General features: G+C 39.2%; 4 protein-coding genes across 8 annotated transcripts; all 4 read left to right on the top strand.

Annotated features, from left to right (window-relative positions):
* Positions 1–2,127: 2,127 nt before the first annotated feature.
* RB195_008992 (uncharacterized protein) lies at positions 2,128–2,379 on the top strand (the record flags this gene model as incomplete). The annotated part of the gene is made up of 1 exon (XM_064195775.1): positions 2,128–2,379. One exon carries the CDS (start codon positions 2,128–2,130, stop codon positions 2,377–2,379), a length of 252 nt encoding a protein of 83 aa, XP_064046920.1.
* A 335-nt stretch (positions 2,380–2,714) lies between these two features.
* On the top strand, positions 2,715–3,565 carry RB195_008993 (uncharacterized protein; the record flags this gene model as incomplete). Its single annotated transcript, XM_064195776.1, has 2 exons — positions 2,715–2,886; positions 3,249–3,565. 2 exons carry the CDS (start codon positions 2,715–2,717, stop codon positions 3,563–3,565), a joined length of 489 nt encoding a protein of 162 aa, XP_064046921.1.
* On the top strand, positions 3,233–3,565 carry RB195_008994 (uncharacterized protein; the record flags this gene model as incomplete). The annotated part of the gene is made up of 1 exon (XM_064195777.1): positions 3,233–3,565. One exon carries the CDS (start codon positions 3,233–3,235, stop codon positions 3,563–3,565), a length of 333 nt encoding a protein of 110 aa, XP_064046922.1.
* Positions 3,566–10,407: 6,842 nt separating this feature from the next.
* On the top strand, positions 10,408–24,906 carry RB195_008995 (uncharacterized protein; the record flags this gene model as incomplete). 5 transcript variants are annotated; one of them, XM_064195778.1, is made up of 15 exons in its annotated part: positions 10,408–10,446; positions 12,122–12,216; positions 12,283–12,383; positions 17,611–17,712; positions 19,255–19,361; positions 19,426–19,485; positions 19,694–19,849; positions 20,006–20,086; positions 21,094–21,199; positions 21,518–21,669; positions 22,485–22,624; positions 23,423–23,483; positions 23,563–23,664; positions 24,616–24,723; positions 24,871–24,906. In XM_064195778.1, the coding sequence occupies 15 exons, from the start codon at positions 10,408–10,410 to the stop codon at positions 24,904–24,906; spliced, it is 1,446 nt and encodes a 481-aa protein (XP_064046923.1). The 5 variants fall into 5 exon arrangements, with proteins under 5 accessions (XP_064046923.1, XP_064046924.1, XP_064046925.1 ...); XM_064195781.1 differs by lacking the exons at positions 23,423–23,483; positions 23,563–23,664; positions 24,616–24,723; positions 24,871–24,906 and adding exons at positions 22,414–22,425; positions 23,046–23,061 and having other exon boundaries at positions 19,426–19,449; XM_064195779.1 differs by lacking the exons at positions 23,423–23,483; positions 23,563–23,664; positions 24,616–24,723; positions 24,871–24,906 and adding an exon at positions 23,046–23,061 and having other exon boundaries at positions 19,426–19,449.
* Between the last annotated feature and the right edge of the window lie 515 nt (positions 24,907–25,421).

Below are 25,421 nucleotides of genomic sequence, written 5' to 3' on the forward strand. Positions count from 1 at the left end.
CGTGCTGAAGAACCCGTAGAGTAGAACCCGTAGAATGCTAGAGCTTGAATAGTGGGTTGCGGAACCTAAGGTGATTCCGCTCATCTTTCCCTAGTCGCCATAAAAAACGGTACCCTCATTAGCCTAGTCCTTGGTTTCACTTGAATGAGGTGAAGAAGAGGCACCATTGACATTTGACCGCTCGTACCTGGATGAGAAGCGTGCTGGCGCCTTGCAACTGAGATCGTCGCAAAAAATGCATGATGACGGAGTTACTTCTGGTCTAAGTTGCATCGTTAGGATAACGGGATCACATAAAGCTGTTTCGTACGCCCTTTTCAGGATTGTATTGCAGATTTGGGCACGCAGAGTTGAACTAGTTGTTCCAGTCGTGGTGGGACACATCTCTGTTCTACTCATCTCTGTTCGTTTGCAGCAGGTGAGGGCTATGTGTAGATGGCAGCCGTCTGCCAAAGTGAATCAGAATTCAGGTCATTTTCACCTCACCTCTAACGCTGCCCCTAGAGGAGTGGAACTTTGTAATTTGATTTCAGGCAAACCGATGCAGTTAGCGCTACCATCAGAGTAGACACAATTGTTTACAGCAGACAGATTTCTACTGGTAGATTAGTGCAGGTTGATCACATGTTCTTCATTCTTATAGGAGACAATGCGGCAAATGTAAGCAAGCAAGTGGAACTTAAGGTGTAGAAGACACGCAATTACCATTGAAGGATGGAATCGAAAATGACTATTGGGCAATTTAGAGGTAACTTTTCTTTATATCTAGCTTGTTGAATAGCTTTTCTCATAGCCTCTCAAGATTGTCACTATGACTCGCATCAGAAGCACGTCTAGTCATAAGCAGAAATGTAATCTTTTTGTTTTGCAACTCTTCAAATCTTTCAGTGTGAGACCAACACTGCCTGCTCATGTACGGAAAATCGTTTCCAAACTTTTAGAGTACTGCGAAAGTAAATATCAGAATGCCTTCCTTTCAAATAAATTGGCAAGGAAGTTCTTCTCAGTGCTACTTCAGAATATATATAACTCATATCAACTCAGTGACTCTTTTAAGCTTATAAAAACACATATTGTGATCAAAAGAAGGTGTAAAGATTGTTAAAAGTTAGTCAGCGTGAAAACATTACTGATAAGGAAGGTAACAAACAATCTCTTTACAAACGCGCTGGCCTCCCCGCAGATGGATATAAACAAGGGAACGTTCTTCCACAAAATTTTTAGGTCTAGAACTCTGCAACCTATCCATGGGCTCTAAAAATACTCACAAGACACACGAGTCGTCTAAACTACCGGAACGGAAATGGATTAGGATGACTATCTGTACTTACAAAGGCACGTAGGCTTGCATCGGAACATTTACTGGTGGAAGCTGGAAAAATTAAGTACGGTGTCACCAGACTGGCCAAGACGAGGCGATGTCATCCCGAATGCCGTCCATGAAGCAAAGGAACTGTCATTAGGAACATGTGACAGTAGGGGACCACGCATCTTCCTCACTAGAGAGATCACAGCCGGTCAGTCGCGATGCTACGTGGCGAGTCCGCAGTTGGAGGATAGGGGGCTAATCGCGGACCAAAAGCGACCTTGTGCCTGCCCAGAGACGAGGGATTCAAGGGGTGGACTCCCTGCCTCTGCTGAGCCAGGAATGACTCATGACATCCTTGTATCATGTTCTCGCATGTCGGTTCGGCAAAAAGCCAGCAATTAAGTGACTGAGAGGTGCAAGCGAGGCGGTTTTGAGTCGCCTCCAACAAATAGGCTCCACATGTCCACTCCTGGAGAACGGAAGTTGAAAGAGCTCAAAAACTCATGAGATTAGAAGCTTGCAACCTGCCCATGGGTTTTGAAATTTTTTTGCATGTCACAGTAATAGAAAAGAGTCTCCTGATTCCTGAGGAAAGCCTGGTATGGTAGTGCCAGGAAGGACGGGGTTGCAGGAGTCATATAAACTACCGAAACGGAAAAGGACTAGGATGACGATCTGCACTTGTAACGTACGCTTGCATCCGAAGCGACCATGGAAGATCTGATAATGTGCCAAGAAGACCAATTAGTAGTAGTAAATATCACGTCATCGGACTGACAGAGACGATACGACCTCACCCTCTCAACGGACGTCTGCGGATGAGAAGATGTGGTCCAACACCAGCTTTGACAATCTTCGTCGCTTACGCTCCAACATCAAGCCACGAAGAAGAAGAAGTCGAAGCTTTCAATATGGACCTGGAGAAGTTCTACCGAGAAGATCATGCTTTCTACAAGGTCATAACGATCATGTCGATTCATGTCATGGCGATTTCGACGCTAAAGTTGGCCCAAGAAGAACGCCTGAGGAACTTCACATCGGGACTCACTGCCTACAATGCAATGGAATGAACAGGGGGACAGACTCTCCGAGTTCATCATGACGACTAAGACCATCCATGGGAACTCGCAATTCCTGAAGCCCTCTTTGCTACGCTGGACGTGGGAGTCACCCGGTGGAGAGTACCGTAATGAAATAGACCACATCATCGTCAATAAAAGGTTCTGCCTGACGGACGTTGCTGTTGTACCGAAGATCTATCGGATCGGACCATCGCCTCCTTCGAGGAAGATTTTCCTTCACAAGGAGAGAGGAGAGAGCCGCCAAGTTCAGAGAGGGAAATCCCAGAACTATCATTAACTGGGATCTCTTCGCTACGCTAGCCGGCTTTTGGCAAGATTCCGCAATGGACGACATCGACGGGGAATATGACCGGCTCGTTGAACACCTTCACGACTGCGCGAAGGCTGAGGGTTTTAAAACCACCAAGAGACGCTTGCCTCTTGAAACTCTTGAGCTGATACGCCAGCGTGGAGCAGCACGAGCCGCAGGGAACCAAGAACTCACGCCCTTGCAAGGTTCCTAAGCAGTGGAAGTCTAACAAGACCGTGTTGTATAAAAAGGGAGATCGGACGTCGTGGAAGCCTTGGACAGTAACTTCACGACCGGAATTGCGCCATTCTACAAGAATATCATCATTCACGTGAAGAGAAATGTCCGAGAGGGTGTCCGAGAGAGAATCTCACCCAAAATATTCACAGCCACCCTCGAGAACGCAATGCGAATGTTGGAATGAGACGACATGGGAGTGAAGGTGGATGGCCGCCAGCTACAGCATTTGCGCTTTGCTGATGACATCGTATTGATAACACCTAGCATCAGCCAAGCGGAACGAGTGCTGACCGAATTCGACGAAAGATGTGGATGCATCGGTCTTCAGCTGAATCTACAAAACACGATGTTCATGGGAAACGGATGGGTCTCGGATGCCCCATTCACGCTCAACAGAACATATCCGAATGCACCAGCTACGTTTATATGGGTCGGGAATTGAACATGATGGACGACTTGAACCCCGAGCTGGGCAGGAAGAGACGAGCGGCTTGGGGAGCGTACAAGAGCATTGAGGATGTAGTGAAGAAGACGAGGAACACCCGGCTCCGTGCTCACCTCTTCAACACCACCGTCCTTCCTGCTTTGACCTATGCTTCGGAAACCTGGTCATTTCGCAAGCAGGAAGAAAACGAGCGTCATTGACCGCGCAATTGAGAGAGTGATGCTAGGAGTATCCCGTTTCACGCAATTGAGGGACGCAATCCGAAGTTCTCTCCCACGTCAGCGACGGAAGATTAGAGACGCCGCGTTTGCCAAGGAAAGTAAAATAAGGTGGACCGGACATGTGATGCGCTTTAACGACAACCGTTGGATAAGAGCCGTGAGCGACTGGGTTCCCGCGATATTAAGCGCACTACCGATGGTCAGATTTCTTCACGAGGTCCTTCAAAGAAAATTATGATGCTCTTCGTGCCCCACGCAAAAGGAGGAGCCACTGGGCTACTCTGGCAAGCGATTGGGACAAATGGAAGAATTACTGGCGCCCGCTCAACCACTTCGAAAACCAAAGGGAGTCAAGGTGATCAGGGTGACAGTAGGGGAGTTGGTGTCCTCGTCAACACGAATATGGCAAAGATTTCTTCCAAGATAGATTCTTTCGAACAACTTACGACCCAAATTGCACGTTTACGGATGAGAAAATGTGGTCGACCGCCGGCTTTGACTTTCTTTGCCGCTTACGATCAAATAGCAATATTATAAGAAGTCGAAGATTTTCATATGGTACCAGAGAAGTTCTACAGAGGACATCACACCTTTTACAAGCCCCTAGTTGGTGATTTCAACTCCAAAATTGTTCCCAAAGAACGCCTGAGAAGCTTCACATCGGAACCCACAGTACAATAGAATGAATAGGGAAAGAGGCTCTCCAAGTTCTCAATTTGAGAACCCAGAGAGAATTGAGAGAGGAAACTCGCAATTGCAGAAGTTCTGTTCTGTACGCAGGACATGAGAGTCATGTGAGAAGAGACGTGAAGAGCACCGTAATGAAATTGACCACATCATTATCAGCAGAAGTTTTTACCTGGTAGTTGTCCTGCTGTTGCGCCAACGCTCTTTATGGGATCCGACCAAAGCCGAAAAACGCCGAAAGAACCGGTGGAGAAATCTACATCCTTGATTGATCGATGATTGTGTTCATTGCAAGCAGAGTGTGGTATATAAATGAGGTAAGCTCTCCTGGACTTCGAGGAAGCTTTCAGCTCTGCTCTTCAAAGCCGTTTTCGCAATGCACTTTGCGTCGATGGGATTCCACTAACAACGTTAATAGAACAACTGCTGTGGATTCAACATCAGAATGTAATTTAGCATCCGAAGTTGAAGATGGTGTGAGACAAATGCTGTGCTGGGACTTTGTTGAAATCTACCGTCGATAATATCATGTAAAGAACTGTTGAGTAGTGTTGTTTGAGAGCCGTCTGGATGTCTCTTGGTTGATGTCGAGTACGCCGACGAAGTAGTAATATTTGCATTTATTTTATTTTTCTAGCATAAGCAAAGTTGCAACATGTTGTTGAACTTGTATTGAAATTGGTGGCAGCCTATAATTACGAATCGGTCATAACAAATCCAACCAGATGTGATTTTATTCGAAACCCTCAACGGGAATCACTGACGAAAAGAACTTATTGAACTCGTCGATGACTTCTGTTACTTGCGTTCTATGCTGAAAAACAAGGCCAGCTTCGAGATACTCAGCAAAGACGCCTAAAGCCCACCCGATATTCATCTTCTTGACCACGTATCTTTGGTCGATCCCTATCGCCAACGAAATCAGGCTGCTAGTTTACTTATGCGCAATTCACGTTATGATGATGCACAGAATAGATAGGGACTTGGGCAGCGTCGTCAACGGTGATGGAGAGGCTTGACAATATAGAGCGAAACCTGCTGCTGACGACTGTTAGGCTACTTCTGGTTTAACGAGGAACTTTACTCGAAAGTGGATATGTTGTACCGGCGGATGACACATGGAAAACACCAACATCTTGCTCAGCCTTCTGAATCGGTCACAGAAAACGATGATGAAAGGCTTGGTGAGCACAAGAGCAAATTGGAATCTCCCATCGATGGTGCAGGGAGCGGAGTGAAGGTAGCTGTGTTAGGACGTACCACTCGCCACATTGTGATTCGTAAATATATTTGAGTTTCCAGCAACAAAATGTATGTTTCAGGTCAAGGAAGTAAGTGGATGGCTTGATTTGAAACGTGTCTAGTTTGATCTGGAAACCGTTCAGATTGCTATAGAGAGTGAAAATGTAATGTTATCAGCTGGGAATCAATCCGGATTATCACCGACAATAAGAAAGTTAAGTTGCCCATTTCATGAGTAAGGTGGTAAATTATGGTAGGCAAAACCAACAGGCTATGGAGGTATTGGGATACGCAAGAATGCGATCGATATTCTATGTTGTGGACAACCGTTGACGCTCCTACCGTCTACGAAATTCACACCGTCACAGCAAAGAATGGGACCAAGAGTTTGCTGTTACGGAGTTAAATAAACTTGCTTAGCTGTCTCGTTGCATGCGCCTTTTTTAAACGTATCCTTTGGTGGAAATTATGAGAATGATTTCGACGCTGACGCTGACGCTGCGAGAGTCCACGAGATGAGGCGAAAAGTATGTGCGCGCGGCAAGAAGTATTCAAGCATCTCTTCTGTGATTGTATCCTTGTGGAGCTCGCATTTCCGCTCAACGTTGCCGCTTTCATATCCTTCTTCCCGCGACGTCACAAGGTCCCAATCTTCTGATTGGCCCACATCGTACACATCAAATTGGGTCATTTCATCGCGTAGTTCTGCGATAATCCACGAGACATCTAACGCATCATGTTGATTCGTTCCGAGATTTACATTCAAATGGTTAAAAATTCCTTTTTTTTTTCTCTGAAATCGTGCAATTAATACACTTTTACAAGTTGTTTTTTTCAATGAAATGACATCAACATTATCTAAAACATTTGATATTCTTACTGTTAGCCCTGATGCATAATCGTCATCACATTTTATTAGCCAAGCGTTTTTCAAAGTGGGAGGAGAAACTGGCTCACGCCTTTACGCTTGTAGGAATGATGTGCTTCGCCGCCTCACTGGAGTAGGATCACCATTGGAATCCAAGGGCCTTTGAGGAGATTGTCGAAGTGATCCAGACGTGATGGTCGGGGCTCCACGAACTCACCGACAACTTGGTATGGAACTATTACGACTAACACTGCCAACCCTACCGTCTCAGAGCTTATATACTTTGTAAAATTCTATGATAAACAGTTTACAATGATGGTATCATGCTTCACCAGTGAATAGAGGATTCAATTCCCAACAAATCGGTCGAAGTGAACTGGCAGTAAGAATCCAAACTCATCTGGCGCTACTATTTCACAATAGCTCATTCAGTGTTGTCAGTTGCCTATTTTTCAAGACGTTTCTTCCTTCAGCAAAAGACAAATGTTCATTTTCTTCTCCTGAGAACTTCTAAAAACTGAACAGAACAAGATTCGTTGAAGAATGCACGAAATGACAACTTTAGATGAAGGAAACGACGACAAGAATGTGATTTGGGAAACTGGTTGACGTTTCGTCGCTTCTTAGGTCTCTCTTCTTCGTTTTGTGCTGTTCATTTCCCAAACGTATAAGTCCAAGTCGTCCAAAAACTGCCATTTTCAGACGTTCTTTTTGTTTTCCTATTTTTTCTCAGGGTATATTCATTGCGGCGATTATAACGTAGTCGGTAAGAGGTGTTCTTATGGCTGTTCAGTCGATGGCTCGAAAACACACGGAATCCAAAAATAATCTCTCCGGAATCGATAAATAGGTACCGGACTTGTCTAAGAGGATAAAAACACTAACCTAACACATTGGCCAGTCCACACGAGTCATTGTAAGGCAGCATACGCGTTCATAAACTTGAAACTATCCTTAGTTGGAGTCAGATGTACTGGTTCATTTCAAACGAATCAGTTAACGTCATCCTTTAGTCTTTCCATTCTTTATTTTTAATAGGTAAACTCAAAATATTGCACATTCCCTGGACACTGTGACGATTAGTCAAAGGATAAAAGATAGTGTCTGGCGTTAATCAATCCGCTTGGGATCCGCCACCACGTTCACTTAAATTCAGAATAGCTTGAGGTTTACGAGCGTGTAACCGGCCTATACAATGACTTGCTCGAGCTAGCCGATGATCAAGTCAGTGTTTTATGCTTGTTTTGTTTTTTTTTTGTTGTTTAAATTGTTTTTTTTTTCAAAACATTCTATTGAATGAAGGCTCTTTCCATGCAAAATGTGAATGTTCGGAAACGAAAGGCAGCATTTGTTGTGCTTAATGATGACTGGAACCCTGAACATTTTGGAGAAATCAAATCAAGAAACAAATGAAGATCAAACCTTATGTTTACAAGAATCTGAAGCAGTACAAGTTGCGCGAATTATCCAGACAACCTTGCGGATAGTTCAGAATTCAAAATTCGCAATTCAATACTCTAGCAGAGGAATTGATTAGGATACACTGTGTCCTTTGCGGTACTTCTCTGAATTTATGACACTTTAAGTGAAATCGATTGTTTAAATCAGTTCAACCAAAATTTGAACTAAAATTTATGTTTATGTATGTTTTTTTTCAGTTTTTTTTTGGATTATGTTGTGTTTTTAGCAATACATAAGTTTTAATCTCTAGCTCTATCATCCACATAAATAATTTTATTTTTACCACTTAAGATTAATACTACTATTCAATGTTTAGTGTGAAATAGGGCTGCGAAAGAATTCGTCGTGTTAAAAAATAAAAGAAGATATTTTTGTGGTTCTCTTGGAAAAAGAAATATGACGAATGCTGAGATAATTTTTGATGAAATCTGCTCATTCTCAGGAAACGCATTCGTTTCGTCTTCTAGTGCGTTTGGAGGCGGATCGATACGCTCCGACTGCACACGCCCAGTAAGAAACTGCTTAAACATCTGTCATCAATCTGTTGTCCACTTGCTTTCATTGACTATTTAAAGCTCTTAAGAGGGGAAAAAAACTCCTGGATTTTTCATCTTAAAATATTTACAAACAAGCGAACTCATTCTAGAAAAAAATCTGTCTCGATCACGTGTTTATTGGATAACCACCGGATGAATGTTGTGCGTAAACAAAATGACGATTCACATGCGCTAGGAACACATAATATGTACGCTTGACCGAATCTGTTTTTTTGTTCTAATCTCACCTTTTTTTTCGAATTCTTTTTTCCTCTTGTGATACTCTTCTACATGTGACCATTCTTCCATTCTCGTCAAAAGAATGAACCACTTTACTATCGAAATTGACAGAAAAAACAAAAAAAAAATTCTAGAAAGTTAGTACCGCTATTCAAAAATCAACAAAATCAGCGAAACGTTCACGGGAAAATGGCTTTGCTTCTATAAATATCTACCTTTCGGGGATTTTTTACCTCCAGAAAGAAATTTTGAAACGTGGAGCGATGTTGAATTTTTGTGGGACTGAACACTATGTATGTTACATAATTTCCCCCTTAATGAACTACATCTATCACTCTCTACACCAAACTCAATTACAGATTTAATGGGATTTCAGTAGAAATTATAGTTGTAGTTGGGTATCGTTCCTGACAAATATGAAGTTCAAAACTCCTAGGATTCTACGAGAGCGTTTTGTCAAAAGCTTTTGTGAATATATTTTTTTTACGAAGTTTGAAAATCTTAGCGTCTCTATGTAGTCCTCGACTCTTTGTCATGAGCTAATGTAAAACAATAAATCATTATATAATTTATGGAATAAACATTATTCAATAATATATTATTAGAGATTATTTTTGCCACTGTTGCACGCTATTTCTGCATTATAATCTTTCCGGTTACTTAATAATCCATAATAAGTCAAAATCGAACTTCTTTTCTCTCTTATGAAAGTTTTCCTTGTGTAACAAGATCCGATTTATGATCACAGTTTTTTTGTTTTTAATTCATCTCGATAAATCGAAGGCAGCGTATCACGAAATTTTTGTTGCTGGAACTTCCGCAGTAGAGAAGACAGGAGTAGATATTTAGTGCAGAAGTGTAAAAGGGATCACGCTCAATTCCCTATCTGGAAAAATTCTAAAAAAAGCCTCATGTGATCCCGGTTGCCAAACGATCCAGGTTACTAGGCCGAAGAACACGTGAAACTACATCCTCGTCTAACTTCCGCAGCAGAAACTGTAACGCTCGTACAGTCGCGCGTGTGTTGCCGATTTTCCACATTCTGTCATTCGTTATATGTACATTTACATGTGTTGCCTCGACGTGTGGAGACAAAAACACATTAAGCTACGACCTGATTCTGAATTCCTGGACGGAACTGAAAGCGATTTCTCTCGTACTTGCAACCTTACCAACTCTCTACTCTAGCGATGATTAGAATATCGAAAATTTGGTGGTGCGCTACCTTTTACCAAGAGCGTGTTCCGATACTCATTTAGAGGGATAAAGTTAAATGATAAAGTTTCTGGCGGTGGCTAGCCGATGTGCCAAGCCGGTGTTTTTATCCTCCCAGACAAGTCTGGTACCAATTTATCGACCTCCTGAGGGATGAAAGGCTTGGTGAGCACTAGGGCGGCATCGAACATCCGATCGATCGTGCAGGAAGCGGAACCTCTAACCGCTATACCACACCGGCCTACTCACTTAGTTGGGAATATTTCGTCAAAATCCACAAATATTATGCACTCTGACTTCTTTCACACTCGCATCCTTCTCTCTGAGTGTTGCAGCCGTTATCTATGATTTTATTTTCAACCGTCTTTTTTCATCTCAGCTCCGGTGCGGAACATAGGTCTTGTAGTTGTAGTTGGAATTGTTTGTCAACACAGTTTGTAAATATTATCCTTGCTTGTTTCAAATTTTTTCGATAGATTTTTTCGTTACTTTTCCATTAATTTGATAGTTTCTGTTTCAGCTATGGGCGAGTAATCGTCTTTAAAAGAAGGAAGTGTTGTCGATGATCACGAATGGGAAATCTACAGACTAGAAAACGCCATGCTGATGAGGTGATTTTTTTTCTTAAATCTGGTCGTTGTCAAAGAGATTGTCCATGGCGATAAGGAAGAAATAACTGCTTCATGCCGCTAGTCATTAATCACCAATTTTTACACTTTCAGAGATTTTGATCAACAGAATAGCACAGAGTTATATATAGCCCATCTCAAGTGAAAAAGGGTATTTTGTGAGGGTGAAAAAAAGTCAGCGGGAAGGTCGCTCGAAAAGATGTCGGAGTTTCAAGGATTTCCACTATACTTTATGGTAGTAGGCTAAGGTACCAATGCTGCATTATAAAATACCAGAAATAATAGAATTAAAAACTTGAAAATGTTTGAAAAAACGAGATGGTTGGGAAGAAGGCATCATATAATTATTAGGTTGAGTCATAAATTAATTCCGGTTAACTAAATGCTACCTATTGTTACTGTTCACGCATACAATGGGTTATCCGAACAAAGGAGTTTTGTTATCGCTTCGTAGCCATACTGGGCGACGTCGCTTAGTCTTTAGACAGCAGTTTAGTTTTGTGCACATTTTGTTCAAGATTTTTGTTCGCTTTCTAAGATTTAAGAATCAAAAAATACATCCACTTTACTTGATACTTTGGGAATTTAAATAAGATAACAGTGCTGCTGCCACGGCTCAAAAAATATGTGTACGGTGAAAAAGTGACAACCGATCGGGCGATTAGAAATTGGCTCTTCAAATTCCGTTCAGAAGACCTGAATCTGATTTTGAAGGTTCTTGAAGGGTGATCTTGAAAGGGGAACCAAGCGGTGAGAGGAGCATTCAAACCTCAATTACGATATTTTGAAGTAAATATTGGAACAAAATCTATGTCAAACAACGAAATAGTTACCAGAGAAGCGCAATAGATCACAACCAATTTTTTCCTTATTTTTTTATGCTGTTGGAAAATAAATGTACGAAGTAAAAATGGAAGTTATTTATGACTCAACCTAATATTTTGCTAGTTTGTGAGGACTAATTTTAACGCTTTTGGATTCTAGAGTAAAAATTCTGTTCTGTATAAAATAATATACAAGTTGCAATACTTATACGAGTGGACCTGCCCTATGAATAAATTATAGAACGATGAGGAGTTTAGTGAAGAGAATACCTTGTGCGATCCACTAAACCATGCAGATGATTCGAATTCGAGGATTTCCTACATTCATGTTTTCATCATGGTGCAGGAATCTGTGCCATCTCATTTATCATCCTACTTAAATTTCAGATTTTGCACTGAATGAGAACTTTTTTCTGAAGTAAATAAAGAAAGAAAAATTCCTTGAAGTGAGCTCGTGTACATACATAGTGCACTCGGTTAGAGATCCGCTGTGGCCGCCCGCAAAGTCGACGGTTCGAAGTCGCCTCAGCGTCAACCAAGCTACTCATCCCTCCGGGGTCGATAGACTAGTACCAGACTGTCTGAGAACGTAAAAACACTGAGCTGATCTTCGGCTGGACCCCACAAGTCATTGTATAGGCTAACACACGTTCTAAAAACTCAACGATTACGAATTCTTGTTTATTCGTATTTATTTCAGCAAATCATAATGCAAAAAGGTGACGAATGTAAATCGCCTTTGAGCATTCTTTTCATTTCCCTAGATTTCACTCTTTCTTTCTTTTTTGATGAAACTAATGCAGCCGTAATTCGAGAACTAACGTTTTGTTAAGGAGATTGACGTACATCAGCCGAAAAGGGCACGATTCGATGATGACGCTCTACCGGGGCGCTCAACTGGTTCAAGAAAACGGAAGTTGAAAAATGAGTGAGCACTCAACTTCTCCTAAAAAGCGATTCCACAAATATTTGAGTTCGTTATGACTACAATCAGGGTTATGGGATTCATTCAAGCGTCAAGAGGTCGAGATGACACCTTTCAAACCGCCAGCAGTTACGGGCAAGAAGGAGCGGGACTTCAATCAGATCAAAAAGGTACTTCTTTCCAGATCACATCGACTACAATAGTAATTTTAAACTTTTACTGCGTTTTCGCTGCTATTTCTGGGGAAACCTTGAGAAATAGTGACATTTAAAAGTAGCATACCAGGAATCTGACGTGGTGAAGGAATCCACAGAAAAAGCTTGAGGTGGAGTAGTAGCATGCGATATCCGAGGTGGATCCGCTCAACACTCTCTAGTCGTCATAAAAGCCGGTGTGGAGGATTCCTACGACATAAGTAGTGACTGGCTGCATCCATGTGCTATGCGGACGAAGGTCAGCGATGCCTACAGGATCGTTCGGATATACAGGAGCGTTCTAGAGTACCTCGTAGGAACTAAAGCGGTTCCCACGCCGTCTTTTTTTAACGACAATTAGTGAGAGATAAGCGGAACCACCCCGGATCCTGCAATCTGTATCTCCATCTCAAGCTTTTCCCGCGGATTTCTTTACCCTGTCAGATTTGTGGTATGCTGCCTTCAAGCAAAAAAGCGGTTTCAGCTATTACATGGCTCAAACGCTGAAGTAAAAGACTCTGTCTTCCTGTAGCATGTTCTTGTTATAAACAGAGAAAGATTTAAAGTAGTACCTTTAAAGATATTCCAGAACGAATAACACTATTCATACCTTAAGGTTCTCCGCCCTATTCGTTCTTGACCGAGGGAATCTTGACCACTCTCTTTCTTGCCCATTTCCCTCTTTCGTTGAAAAAGACAACTCAGAGCGGAAAGGTGAAGTTGGGGGACATTCAACCGTGTTCTTTTTATTCTAAAAGCTCTGTATTCTTTTTTGCTTTTAGTAGCGTTAGCCTCTATTGCATAGATCCTCTAAGACAAATGCTCAGATTTAAGAGCTCCGAATTACTTGGATAATCAGTTCCGTGAATAAGAGAACGATTGGGTGCCTTTCCTCCCTCTTCTCCCAATTACACTTTACCCAATTAGGAAAATGCGTAATAGATGGTATTATTTAAGTGTTGGCGAGCCTACCCATGTAAAATGCATCTCTCAAATGGCGAATGTGAATATGTTCCCTCGAATTTTTCACCAACTTGAAATTTACCTTGTTAAATTAGTTTTTGAGCTGGGCGGGCGTAGCGTAGTCGGCAAGGGGTCCGTTGCGGGCGCACGGTCGACGGTTCAAAACTCCTATAGCATCCACCCAGCTTTTTATCCTTTTGCGGTCCTAAATTAGTAACAGTCTTGCCTGCAGGAATAAAAACACTGATTTGACACATTGGCTAGCCCCGGCAAGTCATTGTATAATCTAGTTACACGTTCGTAAGTTCCTAAATTCTTAATCGAATCTCCTTACCTTCTGAAGTGAACGATGTGGTGCATCCCAAGCGGATTTATTAACAGAAGACATTTTATTCTCAATTGATTTTAAATTAATTTCTAACATTTTTATTGGAATATCAGTAGCGTAGGAAATTTTTGTAAGGATTAGTGCCAGCTTCCAACGTTTTCCTCATTGTTTGCTTTCATTTAAACGATCATCCGAACAATGAAAGCGGGCACTAATCGAAATAGCAAACGAACACTGTGTACACACATAAATCTTTCGATATTGAAGGCAAGTTCGATGAAACTTTGCTCTTGTGAGGACAAATAAGAAGAAGGGAAGTTTGAAAACGATCGAAATTTTTTGTTTTCTACAAAATCTTTTTCATGTGGTTTTTTCGAACCGGTTTTCTCCCTCGAGAATGCAGAAAAAACGGACAATTTGAAAAAATACTTTCTACAAATTGGGTACACTGTACGTTAGCAGTTGTAGCACGTAGTTGACAGAAGCGTAGATTTTGAAATTTTGTCGATTCAACTCATTTCATTAAGAAATCATCAAGAATTCATCATTATTCATTAATTCATTAAAGACATCACCTCACGAATCTGAGGTGGTATGGATTTTAGGTGGAGTATTCTTATACATGATAGTAGATTATGGAGAGGAGGGTGATTCCGTCCATTTGTTGCTAATTGGCGTAAGAACGGTCCGGAAGTTGCGGTGCATGCACAAGGCTGGCGCGCTCCAATCGAACTCGTTGTAGAAAATAGTGCGCTGGAACGCCCGAAGCCGTATTTTCCGGGCCGTTTTTTACGGCAATTAGGAAGAAATGAATGGAAACACCTCCTCCCCCCTCCCCACAATCTACGATCCCGTAAACGAATATTCCACGTGAAATCCGTACCACCTCAGATTCGTAGGGTGATGCCTTTAAGGGAAAAAAGGAGAAGAGCCATTCAAGCTCAATGGGGTCAGACTTAAAATCGGACTAGTTTATGATAAACTCGAACCTCTAATTTGAGGTGTTCTTGTGTTCTTACTACTCAACGAACTAAGAACATATGGCATTCCTGTTGTCTTTTACAAAATTATGATTTTATTTTTATTATTTTCAACAGTATTGCTCAATTTTACGTTTTTTCTGTGTGTGCGTTTTTTTTGCGCAACAGAACATGTACATTAAGAATTTAATTTGATGCATTAATATTAATACCGGTCGGTTTTTCCTTCAAAGAAGTTCGCAGTGACTGGCAGTGACACATTTTTTTTTCTTAGTTTGGATGGAAACCAGTCAAAATTGTAGTCTTGCAATCATATTACTCGTAATAAAAGTGTTAAAATTGGAACTAACTTGCAACTCTTCGGTTGTTTACTTTAGATACTCTGTATACATATTTCTATACATTTCGAAAAATTAAGAAATATTTCAAAATAACGAGGAAAGAGAGCTCTAAGTTCACGGGCATTTACATATCAAAAGCTAGTTACATCGAAAATTACATCATCGTCATTTTTTCTCTTACTTTCAACATATCACTTTTTCATTTTCTATTTCTTTCTTCTATTATTATTATTATTGTGTTTATTATTACACTATTATTTATTTCTTATTATTTTATTTTTTGCTATTCTATTATATTATTTATTATTGTATTTATTTATCATTATTTATTTATATTATTTATTATTTTATTATATTATTTATTATTTTATTATTATTTTTTTGTTTATTATTGGTTGTTTATTATTTACTATTCATTATTATATTATTTATTTCTAATATCTCCAATGACCATTGAGAACCTTTTCCACATACAGCTCTGTTTCTGAATTGAATGACCATGTGAGCAAATAAATTAAAATCAGCATGTTCCTTCTGTTTAGCTGAAATCCGACACTGTCTTAAATAAAAAATCACGCAAAATTACGTACAAACGGTACTAATTAAATCCAAACGAAGTGACGCGACGCAATATTATTTTTATATATTTGTATTTTTCTATATATATTTTGAGTAGCTTACTGGATGAAAACTCAAAAATTACAATAGAAGAGATTTGGTTGCTTTGATAACTTGTAAAAGTCATTGGTGATCGTCTGATTTTAATCCATCTATAAATCCACTTAATGTTTATATGACGTTTAATTGTTTATGTTTCTGTTTACACGAAGCTACAGCTATAAGCTGAGGTTGAAATTTGTCGAAATGTTTGAGAAAAGGATTTGAGAGGGTTTGGTGATGTTCCACTAAATGCGTACATATTCATGATTGCATTTTCAGGAGTCTAAGCCAACTTTGCATCCTCATATTTTCTTGGATTTTTAACAATCATCTAGGTACAGGATCTAACTAAGTTAACTACATAATTCTAACTGAACTCGTAACTAGACGTGAAAACCCTGATCATGTATAGTTCTTCAGTGTTTTTTCCATATAATTTTTATTTATATTTGTATTTATTTCATTATTTATCTATTCATATTTTGACGTCCTTTATTTCTTCGAATTTATCATCCTGAAACTGTGAACTGCAGAGCGTAGTTAAGAATTTGAAATTTTTACCCAAGCGTACCAAAGAATCTTTCGAAGGATGGTTTCTCTTCCCACACGAGTAATAAAGCGTTTTGTGGATAAGAGAAAGGAATATGAGAACATAAGGGAAATAGAAGCATTTGAAAAAAACGCTCAGAGCTTTATTTAAAGCTCAAAGCAGTAGTAGAAAAAAATTGAATAATAGCCAACTGAAGTAATGTAAAATCTAATATACTACAATTCTAATCTAATATACTACAATGTACAATATACTACAATTCTAAGTAATGTAGAATGTGATATAATATATTTTTTATCTTCTTACTCCCCTTTTTGAAGTAATTAATTTGAGTAATAGCCGAGTAGAACGAACGTTGTATTGGTATGGAGCATATGCATGTCCATTCAATTTTCTTTTTTATGGATATCACTATTCTCCATTTCATTTAGTAAAGCTCCTAGAGACTCAAGACGTGCTGTAGTACAGTACATTCCTCTTTACCATAACTCCACCATTGTTCCTTCGCTCTTACTCCGGTTAGGGTTAGACGCCTCCGATTCCGCTTCGCAGATGTCCAATCGCTTATTACAATTTACATTAAGGCCAATAAATGAGGATGTACTAAGAACACACATGCCTAAAGCAAAGTCCACAAGAAGTTATATATTAAAATATATACATAAGTATTTATTCATTTAAAAAGTATATGTTTATAATAATAATGTAGTACATTATCCTAAGGTTTCAATAATTGTTTTCTTTAATAGAGCCGGACATCCTTAGGTATGTTAAATAACCTAAGGTTATTTAAAAATGAAGGTAAGATGTGAATAGTTCAAATGTCGCTGAGCATCCGTTCCATTCTCAACTTCGCCACTGAACTATGGTATTTCTCATTAAATGTCGAACAATTTACAAACATAAACATTTTTATAAAAAAATGGTGTCTCTAAAAAATTAAATTGACTTAATAGGAAACTAAATAGAATTAAATTAAAAATTAAAAACGAAGTAACAAGGAAGTGAAACCTGTTCCTCAGAAGTGTTACTCATTTCTTTTTAACTTAGACTAATGCCATGACATGAATACTTTTACCTCAAGCAATTTGACGATAGTTTTGTGACAAACCCAAGAAACCTTTAGATTAATTTTTTTCCATCAATATCCCAGAAAATATCAGAAAACACAGGCAGAAGTATCCTGAGGTTCGAAGACACGTTTGAATTGTTTTGATTAATTTTATTGTCTAGTAAAAGCATATCCTTACCATGTATTAAGGAGAGATAAACTCTACGTAAGTTTTTTTTTTTAAATCATACTTGGTATCATACAGATCACTCAACGCAGAGCAAATAAGTCCAAGTGTTCTCCTTTTTCTTATGTTCTTCTACTTTTCAGAGTTGCGACGCAAAGAATTGATGAGAGACCGATGCCGATCGCTTGACGGACTTCAAACGGAAAATGATTCGAACAAGGAGACTGCATCCGTTGATAGTTTTCGTATGTTTTTATGATTACATAATTAATATGTTTTTATGTATGTTATGCACGTTTACGTATCTTTTGTCATTGCCTAATTTTTGAAGAAGGCAAATATTAGGGTGAGGCATACGTTTTTACTTTCCTTTGCTACTTTTTTTTCGCTGAAAAATTGAGGTCTACTTCAGATGACCACCACAAGATCTTTAAAGACGTCCAAGTAAAGAATTATTGGGGAATTGTTGGTTACAAATTGTAGAAAATGTAGAGTATCCGAGCAAATTACCGTACTCAACATCTTTCCAACAATAAGTAGGGGCGACAGGGGTAGTTTACGAGTGTGAGCTTGATCACACCATGTCCACCAGCCTTGGCTGCATCGGTGTTAATAACGATGCTACTTATTACGAGATGGTAGCGTCTCTGCGCTAGTGCAGGTTGAAGAGCTTAAGCTGCTCATTTGACTTATATTAGTTGGATTATGGATTATGGACGTTCGAGGACGGCGCAATTGCTTGCGTTCTAACACGTAACAAGTTGCATCGTTATCGAATCAATAGAAACAAGGTTGCTGTCGTACCTCGGGTCCGCTCCGAAGAGGAGCAGGACCCGAAGACGACTGTCCGGATCCGGAAAGGCTCGCCCTGGGCTAGCCACCACAGAGCGGCCCAGCCCCGCCGAACGCTGCGGGCTCGTATCCATGGCCCCTTCTGCCTGCCCTGATCCCCCTTTTGGGGGCTTCGGGGCGGGCCCTGATCTTACCCCTCCCCAGTCTTGTGGCTTATGGATGCGCTGTGGTACAAGTGGTCATATACATGGTCGACAGTACATGGCAATAATAAAATATACGACGTTAAAAAGTGGATCAATGCGGTCCCATCACGTGGCTTAGTGGTTGCATTTCTCGGTTCCCAGTTGGATGGTGGATGTAGTTCAGAGCCCTGGACACCCCGCCGTAGATGCGGCAGACATGGTTGCCGATAATGGTAGCAGATGGCATCAATACATTGCCGGTGGCAATGTTTCCAGCGTGCCGCTTGAGAACGGGTGCCGGCTGGCTGAGAAAGTCTTGCTGGGCACGACACCTGCCTTTTTTGGATTACTGTAGGTGGAGATGAGCGTAATCACAATGAAAGTTGTGAACTACATAAAATAAAAGAGGAGCGGAAAGCATCGGTGGGTAGCACCCGAGTACGACTGCCCGGATCCGGAAACGCTCGCGCTGGGCTAGCCACCACATAACGGCCCAGCCCCTCCGAACCCTGCGGGCTTGTATCCATGGTCCCATTCGCCTGCCCCGATTACCCCTTCAAGGGCCCCAATCTTGTGACCTATGGATACGTCTATCTGTATCTTTTCGTGGAGGGATCTCAAAGCCCTCAATTTCGTGTTATGCTTCTTTCAAATCATATTGAGCTTGTATCAAAAGTATTTAACTGTCATCAGTCATTCATCATTTTATGTATAGTAGCTTTGCTGCCAAGTTATGCGACTATGTAGTGTTTTGAAGGCCATCGCGTCTGTCACATTTGCTTTTCAAAAATCCCTCATATCTTATTTTAGAGAGTTGTGCCAGCCTCCAACGTAAAGAATATCCTGTACCATGGCTAGAGGCTTTGTTTCTCCCCGAATTCCCCTCACGGAGTCCCATAAAGGAAAATAGTTTTTTGGTAAGTGTTAAATAGCAAATACAAATGGAAATGCTAACACTCTACTAAATTTGCTTTTTCTTAGGAATACAAGAAGAGGACATTGAATGCTCGTGTGAAATCTTGTGATGTGTTCCCTGAAAGTGTAGGGAAAAATTAATATAAAATATCCGACCAGTAATTTTTTTGTTTTTTTCAACCCTTTCTTTTTCCTACCTTTCCAGCTTTCCTTCGTGGTAATTTTGCGTCTAGATAATCAACAGTAATATAATACTTAATCAACATTTATCTTACTTGAGAAAAAAATCGTTGCTATGTTCCTTTTCGCTGCTACCATTTATTGATCCATTCAGATCTTGAACGAAATCGGTTACGGTTCATTCGGCCGTGTTTATCGAGCTGTTACGAAAAACAACACTCGAGGAATCTACGCGCTAAAAGTGCAACAGAAATCGTTAGTACTTGGAAAAAATGCCGTTCAACAAGTGAGGCGAGAGGTTGCAGTACAGGTCAGCCACTGGGAAAAAAATTAGTTTTCACTAATATTTTCCCGCCAATCCTTGTAAAAATAATGTCCTACTTCTTCTTTGAAATTAAAAAAATAGAAGAATGAAAAACCTGACATGAAAGAGATAAAGGGAAATTATTGTTACTTTTCTTTTCAGATGGTACTCCCTCCACATATATTCATCGTTCGTCTCTATGCTGCATGGCAAAGTCGGTCTAAACTGTTCTCCGTTCTGCAGGTTAGACATTTTCCCCTCAAACTCACGGAGTCATCCACTTGTTTCTCTAAAGTACTTCTTTATATTGTTTACATATTACATATTTTTTTAGATGTTATTGTTTCTTTTTAATTTTTTACTTTCCTTCTTATACTTTGTTATATTACTTTGTTTTTTTTTATTCTAGTTTTTGTACTGTATTTCTACTTTTTATTTCTCTATGGTAGTTCCTTATATTGTTTACATAACCTGACTTTTTTTATATTATTAGACATTATTTATTTTTTGTTGTTTTTGTTCATATGTCCCTCAGTCTAGTTTTTTTTTTCAAATAATATATTTCATCCACCTATTTCTCCATGGTAGTTTTTTTTGTTCTTTTCATATTTTTATATGTTACTTTTTAAACATTGCTGAAGAATTTATTTTTTTATGTTGTTTTTGTTTATATGTTTTCTTTATAGAAGTTCTTCATATTCTTTAAATATTTTATACTTTCTTAAATATAATTGATTTTACATTTTTTTTTTTACTTTGCTACTATTTATGTCCTAACTTTCTTTATTCTACTTTTTTTTTACTACATTACTATATATTATATTGTATATTTATAATATATATATTTATATTATACTATTTCTACTACTTTTTTCTCGGAAGTAGTTTTTATATTGTTTACAATTTTTAAAAATAAGTAGTTTTTATATTGTTTACAATTTTTAAAAATATAACTGTATATCATTCATTTTTATGTTATTATTGTTTTTATGTTTATTTTCTTTAGTCTAGTTTTTTATGCTGTATTTTGTACCACAAATGTATTTCTCTATGTATAATAGGTACACTATATCTCAATACTTTATAGTCTTTCATACTGTTCACATTTTTATATTACGTTTTAAATATTTTATAAATGATTTTCGAGTTTTAAATAATGTTGAAGATATTTTTTCACGTTTTTTTACTTCTGTTTTTATTGTTTATATGTTTTTTTGTTCGTTGTTGTTCCCTATACTATACTTTTATAGTATCCCGTTGGTGGTATTGGCGACATGTTTGGATTATGGCGAGATCATGGAACGCTGCCACAACGTGCGATTCGAATTTATGGCGCAGAGCTCGGCATAGCACTGGGTGCGTGGTCTTACCATCACAAACTAGAGCGATTACCAAATTCTTTCAACCGACGCACACCGATGAGGTGTGAACTGGAAAAGTAGAGTAGACTGGTAGTCCTGAAGCGTATCACCCGAGCAAAGCTACACCATCTTTCCACGATTTGCCTTGATTTGCCGGTGTAGGCGCGTACACGTCGCATCAACTTGGTTGAATGTTTTCGAAAGCAAAAATATTACATTAAAATGAAATAGAAAAATTATTATAATTATTTGTTGATTAATTCAATTAAAAATTAAACTATTTCCGTGGTTAAATAAATTTGGCATTTTAAAGGATTTCTACATGATAACGGAGTAATTTATCGAGATCTGAAGATGGAAAACATAGTTCTGGATTCATTGGGACATGTGCGTGTAGCAGATTTTGGACTGTCAAAGTTGTTGAAGAACGGTGATTGTACAAGCACAATTTGTGGAACTTTACAGGTGAACAATTACTTTTTCCAAACAGGTGATAATGGTTTAAAGGCAGCATACCACGAATCTGGGGTTGTACGGATTTCAGGTGGGGTATCCACATACGGGGTCGTAGATTATGGAGACCGGGATGATTACGCTCATCTCTCCCTGGATCACTGCAACCAGCTGGCCCCTGAATGCTGTTTTGCACGATGCCTTCTATTGCAGCGCGCCACGATTGCACGCTTAGCGTCCTTTACTGCCTATCGGGGCAGTCCGAATTGATTTTCGACGAATCGCAGGGCGGAGGCGGCGCAAGGGGTGGAGCGTTGCAATAGATGGCGTCGTAAAATACAGCATTCAGGAGGCGGCTGTTTGCAGTGATGCAGGGAGAGATGAGCGGTGCCACCCCGTCTCCATAATCTACGACTCCGTATACAGATACTCCAATTGAAATCCGCAGCACCTCAGATTCGTGGAATGATACGCTAACTCTCTGAGATGTGCGTGAATCCCGAAAAGTAAATAGATTCTCATCTTAGAATAAAGTGATTTGCTTGCTGATATCGCCACAATCATTTGAAACATTCCATTAAATCTTCCGGTCTCTAAAACCTAATCGTCTAGATAATTGTTAGAATAAATTAAATGAAATTAAAATGGGCATAGGTAATCGATTAAAATTGGCGTAGAAAAAGATATGTATATGTTAGGCTCCATCAGATGAAATCTAGTAACTTTTTCCTATTTCAACTATGTTATTCCACTTAGTCTAATTGCCAAGTATGCACTTTTTTATAATCGCTTTTTTCCTACTTCCTAGTCCTTTCTTTTTTTTGCAGTATATGGCTCCGGATGTCGCATCCGAGAAACCGTATTCACATTCGGTGGACTGGTGGTCTCTTGCCGTTGTACTTCACATATTGGGGACGGGAAGATATCCATATCCGAATGCAAACGCAACTCATCACAGTCATCTTAGGTAACTTTCAATCAGTGGCCTTATAAAAGTCATCAACACATTGAGACCAATCTATGTTTTTCACATTTTTTCACGCCACAGAAACAGGCGCACTTCTTGAATTTTCTGGAAAAAAACGATAAATTAATAAAATTTATTTGATTTATTTAATTTTCTATATATCAATGCGTATTTATGGGTTTATTATTTATTTCCGCCACAATGTGATTAATTACAATTTTCTTCTTTTACAAACTCATCACATTATTATATCCTGCATATTGCATTGAGCAAGGAATTGCAGCGCATTATCACTACAAAAAATTTGATAAACAATCTTGTTGTGTTGAAAAAAGTTGTATTTTTATTCTACAGCGTGACGAACTATCACATTGCTTCTCGTGGCGCTAAGAAAAAATTTGACTCACTATTTCACTCATAGGGCGGGTGTGGTGTAGCGGTTAGAGATTCTTAGAGATGCACAATCGTTCGGAGGTTCGGATCCGTCCTGATGCTCACCAAACCTTTCATCCCTCCGAGGTCACCAAATTGGTAACTGGTCTTGTCTGAAAGAATAAAATACTGACCTGAGAAAATGGTTAGCCCCTCAAGTCACTTTATAGGTCAGTTACACCATCGTGAACCTCAAACGTTTCTGAATCGAAGTAAACGTGGAGGCGGATCCCAAGCGGATTGGATAACGCCAGACACCTTACTCTTTACTCCTTATCCTTTATTTCACTCATATTTTGTCATTAATGTGTCAATTTAATAACTACAATTCGTAGAAATCAAAAAAGAAACGGCAGCTATTTTCAGATTTGTGGATTATAGTACACCAATGGAATGTTGCAGTGAATTGGGCAATCTGTTCGATCAAGTGAGTTTTTTTTTACATTTATTATTTTGGCTCCGCCGTACTTCACATATTACGATCACGCTTCTACACGCTTCTACAGATGTTAGCCCCTTCTCTGAGCAAACGACTATGCACGTTCGATGAGTTTCAAGAGCACGTTTTCTTCAAATCTGTCAATTTTTCCGATGTTCTAGCGCTTAAGGTACGATCCTGGCTAGCCTTATGGTACATCTCCATCTTCACAGAGCTTGTATTGTTGAAGTTTTAGGATTGAAATAAAAAGAAAAATCAAAAAATTAAAACGGATTTTGGTTTTCTTACGAAAGAATTTGATAGTACACTGTACGTTTATATGTAGAACCCAGAAAACTCTAGAAATTTTTGATTTTAGAACTCATTTCCTTGGCAAAAAAGAATTGATTGTCGTTGTACTTTTTCCCTACAAACTCTATATTACTTAGATGAGATTTTTTTGCGCTACACGGTTTAGTCACAGAAATAAGAAATACAAAAAATGTAGAGAATTGCTATTTCTTAGTCTTCGAAAAAAATATTTAAAGGCATCAACCCATGAACTTGGCGTGGTGCGGGTTTCAGGTGGATTATGGGGTCGTAGATTATGGGGAGGAGGGATATACCGTCCATTTCCTCCTAATAGCCCGGAAAATACGGCTTTTAGCGTTCCGTGGGCGCTACCTTCTACAACGAGTTCGATTTGAGCGCGCCAGCCTTGTACACGCGCCGTTCTTTCGGGCCGTTTTTTTTCAACGGCAATTAAGAAGAAATGCCCGGAATCTCCCGCCTCTCTATAATCTACAACCCCGTATAGGCATGACCCACCTGAAACCCCTACCGCCCCAGATTCGTGGAGTGATCCCTTTAAGGGAATGCAAGCGATATAAAAAACAGCTGTCACCTTGCTTTAGTAAAGGCTTTGTTTCAAACATCCAGACTGTTTCCTTAACAAACCTAAGGTTCCATTACAGTTATACAAGAGCACATGGTGAATTAATCAATAATTTAGGCGGACCGAATAATTTGAGACATTACATACGTTTCAATTATGCCAATCACTAGATTGATTTTTTATATGTGGGATTTATCTCGTGCTTGCAATGACAAACGATAGCAAGCGAAGCAAAATCAATTTCAGTACAATCCTCTGGAAGAGATCTTAAAAAATGAAGGATCAAACCGAACACCGGATATCGCTGACTGGGATAACGAGGAAAATCTGGAGACTTTCAGCGAAAATTATGAGGTTATCGGTTTAATTCTTTCAGATTTCAAAGACTCATATCTTTTCATTCTAAAAAGCGGAGATATTGTGGAAAAGTTTACTGAATGAACAATTATTTTAAGCAAATTAATATTCTTCCATATTTTTCTCTAATTCTCCTTCTTTTAGTTCGACAGCTTCGATTATTTCAACGATGAAATGTGAAATTCAGCGTCCACATTTTATTTCAATAATTTTTTTCGCAATTTTATTCAGTTTCAAGAGATTTGTTCTGGCTTATATAACTAGTTCATGTATAGTTAATTTCTTATCTCGCTAGCTATTTATGTTGAGCGCTAGTTTAATTTTTTTTTCTAGCCTTTAATGAGCCTTGTATATGACCGATGACCGAAACTTCAAGGGTTATGCTTTTTTTCTCTGTTCTGTTATTCAGTTACGTTGTTCAGGTTCTTCAAGTAGGTCTGATACTATCAGAAAATGCTTTGTACATAGGTTTATGCTTTGAAGTGATTACTTATACCTTAATTACCCTAATTAATTGCCGCAATTTAGCGAAAAAGTTAAGGAATTCTATGATTAGTCTTGTACCTTATTTTAACTTTTATTATAGCCAGTTTCTTTTCCTGTGATCAACTAACACAGTTCACTTTTATTCCTGATCCTGAGATTAACGTATGATCATCTATAATTCACCTCTTCTAAGAGATCTCATAGAGAAT

Source organism: Necator americanus, chromosome III (assembly GCF_031761385.1).
Source record: "Necator americanus strain Aroian chromosome III, whole genome shotgun sequence".
Classification (NCBI taxonomy): Eukaryota; Metazoa; Nematoda; class Chromadorea; order Rhabditida; family Ancylostomatidae; genus Necator; species Necator americanus.